The 9,193-nt window shown below is 38.0% G+C and overlaps 1 protein-coding gene across 2 annotated transcripts in view; it reads left to right on the top strand.

The window, feature by feature from the left end:
- The first annotated feature begins 332 nt into the window (after positions 1–332).
- CHEK1 (checkpoint kinase 1) overlaps positions 333–9,193 on the top strand; it is a 31,836-nt gene continuing 22,975 nt past the window's right edge. Inside the window, exons 1-6 of one of the 2 annotated variants that reach the window (XM_019710505.3) lie at positions 333–472; positions 1,134–1,218; positions 2,045–2,268; positions 3,453–3,517; positions 3,606–3,675; positions 8,963–9,151. In XM_019710505.3, the coding sequence (XP_019566064.1) occupies positions 1,154–1,218; positions 2,045–2,268; positions 3,453–3,517; positions 3,606–3,675; positions 8,963–9,151 (613 nt within the window). In that variant the 5' untranslated portion in view covers positions 333–472; positions 1,134–1,153. Of the gene's footprint in view, positions 473–1,133; positions 1,219–1,869; positions 1,944–2,044; positions 2,269–3,452; positions 3,518–3,605; positions 3,676–8,962; positions 9,152–9,193 lie in introns of those variants that run through there. The other variant, XM_088800856.1, reaches the window with a different exon arrangement.

Genomic DNA, 9,193 nt, shown 5'->3' with positions numbered 1-9,193 from the left:
ACCGGTTCTCGGCAGCCCTTCCCAGCTCCTCGGCCGGAGCTCGGCCTGTGCCGCACTTGAAGGTGACAGACTGAATTTGACCTCGTAGCCCTGCCCGGCCGCTGGGCAGCTGCTAGGAGACGCCCGGTCCCGGGAGGCGGCGCGCACGAGCGGAAACGCGGCGTCGCAAGTGCACGCTCGTCTCTCAAGGCTCCGGCGCCGCCCGGTACCACGACGCGTCTGGGCTCAGCGAGCTTTTCGTGCGGGTCCGCTCGGCAGCCAGGACCTTCTTTCGAACCCACACTGGCCTGGCCTGGCTGGCTGAAACCTGGGCCTGCGGGGCCGGGTACCCTTCCGAGACTCGGGAACGGGAAAGCGCGCCTTCCTGCTTTACGGCAAGGGCGCGCGTCCTTGCGACAGTGTGACGCTCGCCAGTTTTGGCGGGAAAAGCGCTGCATTTGGATTCCTGTGGTGGCGGGCAGAGCACGGCCTGGTGAGGAAGGCGGCGGGTAGGGTGGCGAGGGAGTGTGGAGAGTAGTTCGGGGTCCGCATCAGCTAAGAGAAGCACGGCGACGGGCGAGGGGTGCGGAGAGACGCCCGCGGAGAGGCTGCCCCGGAGGGCGGAGGAGGGTGGTGCGAGGGTTCCCGTGGTAGAGGGACTGCAGCGACCATCCCTCCGCTGGTCTGCGTGCCACCGGCTCTTCCTGCCGCCTCTCAGGGCAGTTTGGCTCCGCCCCGGGCTCCTCCCGGCCTCGGGGACGCGGTGGGGGTTAGGAGGAGGGGCCGCGGTGGTCGCAGTTATCATTCCCCTTCACCCTCTGACTCAAAGCCTCATCTCCCACCCCTTCCCCATATCCACTGTGAGGCATTGTTTCCCAACCCCTCGCCACAACTGTTATGTTCCCTCCGAGGCTTAGGAAGACAGTTTCAGCCTTCGCTGTGCGCGGCAATGCGTACGGAAATTTACAGAACAAAACGCCAGAATTTAGAATACTTGTGTGCAGTTTAGACCTGGATAAAATATGGGTGATGCGGTGTCAGGAGAAACAGGAACTTATATTCAGGACTCAAGCCAAGACGCAGAACTCAGTGGCTTAACAGATGATTGAAGCTTGTAATCATCCCCCATCTTTTCTGGATCCTGCCTCTTACAGCCGTGGTACACAGTGGAGTCATGGCAGTGCCCTTTGTGGAAGATTGGGACTTGGTGCAAACCCTGGGAGAAGGTGCCTATGGAGAGTGAGTCTGAGTCCTTTTACCCTGCTTTCACACTTCCTTTTTTCTCTCTCTGAGTACATATTTGTTGTTTTGGAGTTGTTTATTACAGTAGAATGGGGCCTTAGAAAACAGATGTCTGCATTGCAATCCAAGAGTTTTTGGGAACTGAAGCTATACAGTCTTTTGTAAGGATTTTTCTTTTTTCTTTTACATTTTCCTTGTAAAGAGCTGAAAGAGACCGCTGAAGTCAGTTTCTCCTCCCCCCATAGTCCTTCTTGGGGTTTAGTCATAGTGATTAAATGAACAAATGAACAGACTCTGGCGTCAGACTGCCTGGTGTCAAATCATCAGTCTGTCACATACTGGTCATTGTTTTGTTCTTAGGCAAACTTCTTGGTATCGTTGTGTGCCTGTTTTCTCAGCTGAAAGATGGCAATAATAGTACTTACCCCATAGGTGCTTAGAACAATTAAACCACTGGCATTTATAGTGTCAGATTTATAAATGTTAGGTGATGTTATTAAAATTAAATGAATAGAGCATGTGTATATGTGATGTGGCCTAGAATTGCTATTATCCTATTTTAATGTATTTTCTTAACTATTTATTAAATGACTTTGGTTCTTTAGCATGACTTCTTTGGAGCATTAGCTATTGTACTTCATATTTCAGAAGGGAGTAGTATATGTTGAGAGCATGGCAGAAACTATTTCCATGGTTTCTTCTTGGTGGAGAGAGTAATAAAGGTAAAATAGTTTTGGATGGGTCATGTTTAGTTTTTTGAAGTTTTAAAAGAAATAGAATTCATACGTCTGAAATGCTACAACTTTTCCTTTTCCTTTTTTAGAGTTCAACTTGCTGTGAATAGAAGAACTGAAGAAGCAGTTGCAGTAAAGATTGTAGACATGAAGCGTGCCATAGACTGTCCAGAAAATATTAAGAAAGAGATCTGTATCAATAAAATGTTAAATCATGAGAATGTAGTGAAATTCTATGGTCACAGGAGAGAAGGCAATATTCAATATCTATTTCTGGAGTATTGTAGTGGGGGAGAACTTTTTGATCGAATAGGTATGGAAAAAGATTTAAGATAACTATTCTACTAAATACATTTCTAAATTTGTTTTTTAATCTTGAGTCTGCTATTTGGTCATTATCCATTCATAATTGCTTATGCACAGAGAAATTGGAGTAAATTTTTTTGATTTTGCAACTTATATTAACACGTGAAAGCATATATAGAGTCATCAAAGAAAAGGTTTTTCTCAAGTTGTATAAGTGATTTGGTTGGTATTGCTGTTTTGTAGAATTTAAGAATGATAAACTAATCACGTGGTGAAGTATAAGTGCACAGCATTGTTTGCTTATATAATTTTTTTGGTAGACATTCTAGTTACATGAAATTATTGCATACATTTACAGATTCAAAATAATAGCATGTTGTGTCCTCTTTATTTAAGTGAAATAATTTAGAGTTTTCTAGGATTGCTTTGTATATATTAAGTAAATTCTGTGTCTGCTAATTACGTGTTCTATGTAGATTCAAAGGCTTGATGTTACAGAACACTGAGAAGTACATAAAATATATTTTGTGGTTCTAAATTTATTATGTAAGCTATAGAAGTAACAGTTAAAACCAATTATAAGAATTTGGTGTGTATGTCAGGAGAGAATTGAATATAAAAGCAAGAGTTAAGGGAGATCGAGATATAAAAAGATAACTGGCAATAGAACATTTCTTAATAAAACTTTGCTGAAGGAACTTCACAGGCATTCATGATTTTGTAGTGTGAAAGATTATATGAAGTTTAAATCTGTTGTGAAATATTTCGTGAAATTAGCTTAGATTTGCCCAAGCTTCCACTTTGACAGTTACATTTCAGGAATGAGAACAATATTGACATGGCTTTTTGAAGAAATTAGGGGAGGATTTGAAAGATACCAAATGAATCATGGTTAGTATAAGATAAGCAGGGGCTTTCAAGGTCTGGCTTTCATTCTTCATTTGGATGATAGTTTGTTATTTCTGTCTAATTTTCCTGTGATGTTCACTTATTTTTGCCACATAACAGATGGGGAAATGTGAGTTATTAAGTATTATATGTGTAAATGGACTCCAGAGTCTTAATTGTTAGCATAGGATTCTGTTTGCTAAACTACAATCACAAGTGGTTAACCTTATAATTAGCAGTCTGTGTGGTTGATATTTGATTATATTTACCTGATATACTAACTTTCATAATTAATTCTTACAGAGCCAGACATAGGCATGCCTGAACAAGATGCTCAGAGGTTCTTCCATCAACTCATGGCAGGCGTGGTCAGTACATTTGTCTCTTTTACTTAAAATTAGTATGAATGATGTAAGTTACTAAATTCGGGTATGCTTCTTTCTGCTTTCTTCTTAGATTTATCTGCATGGTATTGGAATAACTCACAGGGATATTAAGCCCGAAAACCTCCTGTTAGATGAAAGGGGTAAGTTTAACATTTTGTCACTGCTCCCTAAATTATTTTAATACAGCCATGCAAGTCTGTTTCAAGACTTTTGCATTACTGAAATTTCAGGGCAAACAAATTTGAAAAATCTAGGAAATTTGGAGACTTATAGCGTATTCAGATTTCATAAGTCCTTCATTATATAGTTGTAGATGAGACAGAGAAATCTGAGTATCAACAGTCTTAAACAACTCTTTAATGAAGTTATAAAGGAAAGATTCTGTTGGAATAGCCTGGACTTTAGCCTTGTTCTATTTGTGCTTTCTAATCTATGACTTGGATAAAGATGCAAGGAGTTTATATTTTATGGGTGTCATAAAAACTGAGAGGAATGAATAGTGAAAGTCTTAGCTTATAGAATCAGTATAAAAAAAGATGACAGAAATGTGGTACATTTATGGGGGTGCCAAAAAACATGTATATACATGACTTGTATTTATCTTTTGTTAATACATTTTTTTTCCTTTCTTAAAATGTGTATACATTTTTTTTTGGCACCCCCTGTGTGTAATGGAATATTACTCGGCTGTAAAAAAGAATGATGTCTTACCATTTGCGACAACATGGATGGACCTAGAGGGTCTATCTTATTAGGCTAAGTGAAATAAATCAGACTGAGAAAGACAAATCCCATATGATCTCACTTATATGTATGTGGAATCTAAAGAAAAAAATAAACGAACAAATAAAACAGAGACAGACTCATAGATACAGAGAACAAACTGGTGGTTGCCAGAGGGTACAGGGGTTGGGGAGCTGGGTGAAAAAGGTGAAGGGATTAAAAAATACAAATTAGTAGTTACAAAATAGTCATGGGGATGAGAAATACAGTGTAGAGAATATAGTCAATAATGTTGCAACAACTGTGTATAGTGCTAGGTAGATACTAGACTAATTAGTGGGATCACTGTGTAAGTTATATAAATGTCTAACCACTGCTGTACACCTGAAACTAATATTTAATGTCAACTGTAACTGGAAAAAAAAGTTTGTGTTTTCTTTTCCCAAAAAACAGATGTTGGCAGTGCAAAAAAAAAAAAAAAAAAAGATGACAGCAATGTTAGCTGCATGGGGTAGTGATTTTTATCTGTTTTGTTTAATGCTCTATTTAGTGCATTAGAATCGTGTCTGGAAAATAATAGGCATTCAAAAATATTTATTGAATGAATGAATTTAGCAGATCGGAGAGGTGGGTCAGATTCCCTACAAGTTTTCTAGTAGGGAAAAATCTAAAGTCTAGTATTTGGATTGAAAAAAATAACCAAATTAGTACACTTGAGTGGCCTATCTTTGCCAGTAAAGCAGGTTAAAAAAGACTTTTACTAGGCAGCAAACTTAATAGTAGTCTAATAATAGTCTCCAGTGTAATTTGGTCATTAGAAAACTAAGTTTATATTATTGAGAATTAGGAAGGTAGCAGTCTAGTACTTATCTGGTGAGGCCACACTGGAAATAATGGGTATCCGGGGATAATACTGTAGAAAGCGTGTAGATCACTGAAGTTTATAGGAGAGTGACCAGAATGATGGAAGGACTAGAAACTAAAATAAGGAATAATTGAAGGAACTCGGGAAACCTGCTAATTGTTAAACACAGTACTTCAAAACACTTGGGTGAAAACTGGACAGAAGCAACCTGAATTAGTACAAGGATGACCCTCATTAATGGGTCTGTCCGAAAACTGAATAGGTTGCTTTGGGAAATAGCGAGATTATAGCATGAGGGTCAAACACTGGATTATTAATTATCAGGGACTTTGCAAAGGGCATTTACACATTGCTTGGATAGTTGGACCAAAGTACTTTTAAGATCATATTCAACCTTGAAGTTTACTGTTTCTGGCAGTGTTATTCCTCAGGACAATAGTGTACTGTCTTACCAGCATCCTTCTAATTTCTCCCTGAACCTATAATTGATCATACAAGGGGATAAATTAAGAAAAGGCTCTATGTAAACAATGGTGTTGTGAATATGTAATACTATCTGGAACATGAAAACTTTGTTCCCTAACTAAAAATAGTGGGATTTTTTTCTCTTTATAAAGATAAAAGATGGTCATGAAATATGATCAAAAGTATAAAGAAGAAAGTAAAAAACTATGAGAAACCCACCAATTAGTCACAACCACTATTAATGTTTTGGTGAATATCTTTTAGATATTCTTTTATTAGCTCATCTACTAACCTAGCTACTTAAGATCCTCCCTTGGTTATTTAGCCTTCTGCAAGTTGCTTCATAAGGCACATAGCAAAACTTTAGTTGTTCAGAAATTGGCGTATGGGAAAAAAGGAATTGTAGAATGGCTTTTTGATGCATCCTGAGAAGTGAGCACAAGCTGGGACAATTGCTTTTGCTTCTATTTTTCATTCTGTTTCCATTACTTTGTGAATGCTAATAGCTTGATGGTATTATAATCAATTCCTCTCTTTCCTTGTCTACAAATTAAATCCTTTTTTGAGTAAATGCAGGTTTCAAGCTACATAAAATCCTCCAGAAAAAGCGATTCCATGTCTGTAAATATAGAGACTGTATCGCATAGTGTTAAGAGCTTGGGCTTTAGAGTCCTTTGAACCTAGGTTTAATCTAGGCTGCCTCATAGTAGGCGTGTGGCCTTGGGTAAGTTACTTAACTTCTCTCTGCCTTACTTTCCTCATCTATAACATGGGGATAGTAAGAGAAACTACTTGGGTTGTGAGTATAAAGATCTATATAAACACCTGTGTACCTATCTGGCTTAAAAAATAAACCTTAGGGGCGGCTGGTTGGCTCTGTTGGTTAGAGCACAATGCTCATAACACCAGGGTCACCGGTTCAATTCTCACATGGGCCAGTGAACTGCACCCTCCACAACTAGGTTGAAAACAACGACTTGACTTGGAGCTGAGTTGTGCCCTCCACAACTAGATTGAAGGCAACAACTTGACTTGGAGCTGATGGGTCCTGGAAAAACACACTGTTCCCCCAATAAAATTAACAAAATAATCAGTTGGTAGAAAATTATTAAAAAATAAAAATATAAATAAAACTTTACACATATATACATGGCTGACAGCAGTGGTGTTTATAATAGCAAAAACTGGAAACAATCCAACAATAGAATCGATAAATTATGAAATGGATGATTTACAGCTATAAGTAATGACATGGATGAATTTCTGGAATATGACAGAGCAAAAAAAAAGGTTACAGAAGAATTTACACGTATGATGCTTCTATTTATATGAAGTTCAAAAATATATAAAATCAAATATGTTATTTGGAGATACACACATTAAAAAAAACAAAAGAAAGGGCATAATGTAACAAAACTCAGAATGATGGTTATCTCTGAGAAGGTAAGAAAGACAATATATTTAGGGAAATTTTTATAGGGGATTTCAAACGAAATAGAACGTTCTTAAACTGGGTGTTGGATGAGCAGATGTTCATTGTATTGTTCATATCTTGCATATTATTCTTTTGTTTCTATTCAATAATAATACTAACAAAAAATGGAACATTACCAATATAGTTGAAGTCCTCCTGTGTATTCCTTCACAAATGTATTTCTCTTTCTTTTTCTCAGAAGTAACCACACTCCTCAATTTAGAATTTATTATACAGTAGTACCTCGGTTTTCGAACGTCTCTGTCGACGAATATTTTGGTTTACGAATGCCGTAAACCCGGCAGTAAACGCTTCGATTTTCGAACACACCTCGGAAGTTGAACATGTCACACGGCTTTTGCTGAGTGCAAGATCCTGAGGCCTAGCTGTCGGCTGTTTTCGAACGTTTCAGAACTCGAACGGTCTTCGGAATGGATTATGTTCGAAAACCGAGGTACCACTGTATACAGTTCTCTACCTGAGTATTATGTTGCAAACTTTATGAAACAAAATCCAAGGAACTCTATGGTCACCCATTAGTATATTCAGTGATTACTACTTATAAGTAACTTGGAACTCTAATCTCAGTGGTATATCAAGATTGTGTCACATATAGATATTAAAAGGATAATTACAGTAGCCACGTCCCAAGTCAAATACAGGTAAACATCAGTGGCTTACATATTATATTATGCAGATGTAATTGATTTGTAAAGAATTCCATCTTTTGGGACAGTTGTTTCTAGCTTTTAAAAAATAGAACAGTGATGACTATAAATTTGTGCACAGACGCAATATAAAAATGGGGTCGTGTTATAATGAATATTTGTTATGATACATATCTTTTCCCCCCCACTTAAACCTGATTCCTTGTCAATACATATAGATATACCTTTTCTAACAATTATCTACATAGTTTCATTGTGTACATATATTATAAGATTTAATTATTTCTTTATCGATGGACATTTAAGTTATTTACAAGTAATGTTGCTATGAATATCCTATGCTTGTGAATTTATGGGAGTATTTCTATGGATATCATGCTATAAAAATTACTAGTTCAAAGAGTGTGAATATTTCGAATTGTGATACCTTTTGCCAGATTGCCCTCTAAAATCGTTGAAAATAGGGAATCTTGCCTAACTCCTAAGACTAGGTTAGATTCCTTTGCTATAAGATCTTGTAATGTTCTATATTTTCATAACCTTCCCAACAGTTTTCTATTCTTAGTCTTCAATAATTTATCTGCCTACATTTGCTAGTACAGTGTCAGGCAGTTACAGCAGATATTCACCAAGTATAAGTTACATTGAAAGTTCTGCCTGAATTGGTGTGTGTTGATGATGGGAAGTCAGAGAGGAATGTGCTTTTCTGGTTTGTTTTTGTACAGAGTTCCTCCTCCTTTTCTCAGCTTAGGCCCTTTGACAAGAAGTTCTAGTAGTTTGCAGATCTTCAGTTTCGGTGTGTCGTAAAATATTTTCTTCCTGCTGCTGGGAAAGTTAAGCCTAATTTATTACTGATGTCTCCTTGCTGCACTCTGCACACCCCGATGAAGGGCTTGGCTCTGCTTTTAGCCTAAGTCTGGAGTGCCCGTTCCCAGAAAGGCAACCCCTTTTGACTTTAGTATCCGTCTTTAACCAGGTCCAAACTGTTTTGTGTATTGATGATATTTCTCTGAAATTAATAGAAGTAACAAGGCCTTTTTTTTTTCAATTTTGGCTAGGTGTTGCTATTTTTCATTTCTTCTTTCTAAAAATTTCTTTTTTGGTCACTTTTAAGGTAGAGAAGTTGTACAAACCTTAAATAACACCAGTGATTTTTTCAATAAAAATTCCTTTCAGTTTATCTTGTTACAAAAATTTTTATCCAGTGCCATCTGTTTTTTCCTTTGGTTTAGATAATCTCAAAATCTCTGACTTTGGCTTGGCAACAGTGTTTCGGCATAATAATCGTGAGCGTTTATTGAACAAGATGTGTGGTACTTTACCTTACGTTGCTCCAGAACTTCTAAAGAGGAAAGAATTTCATGCAGAACCAGTTGATGTTTGGTCCTGTGGAATAGTACTTACTGCGATGTTGGCTGGAGGTAAGAGCTATTTAATCATGATAATACTATCCTGTGGAAAGC

This window comes from Rhinolophus sinicus, chromosome 9 (assembly GCF_057876585.1).
Source record: "Rhinolophus sinicus isolate RSI-liver-muscle chromosome 9, RSI-T2T, whole genome shotgun sequence".
In the NCBI taxonomy this organism is placed as follows: Eukaryota; Metazoa; Chordata; class Mammalia; order Chiroptera; family Rhinolophidae; genus Rhinolophus; species Rhinolophus sinicus.
This window is presented reverse-complemented; position numbering and strand designations above follow the sequence as displayed.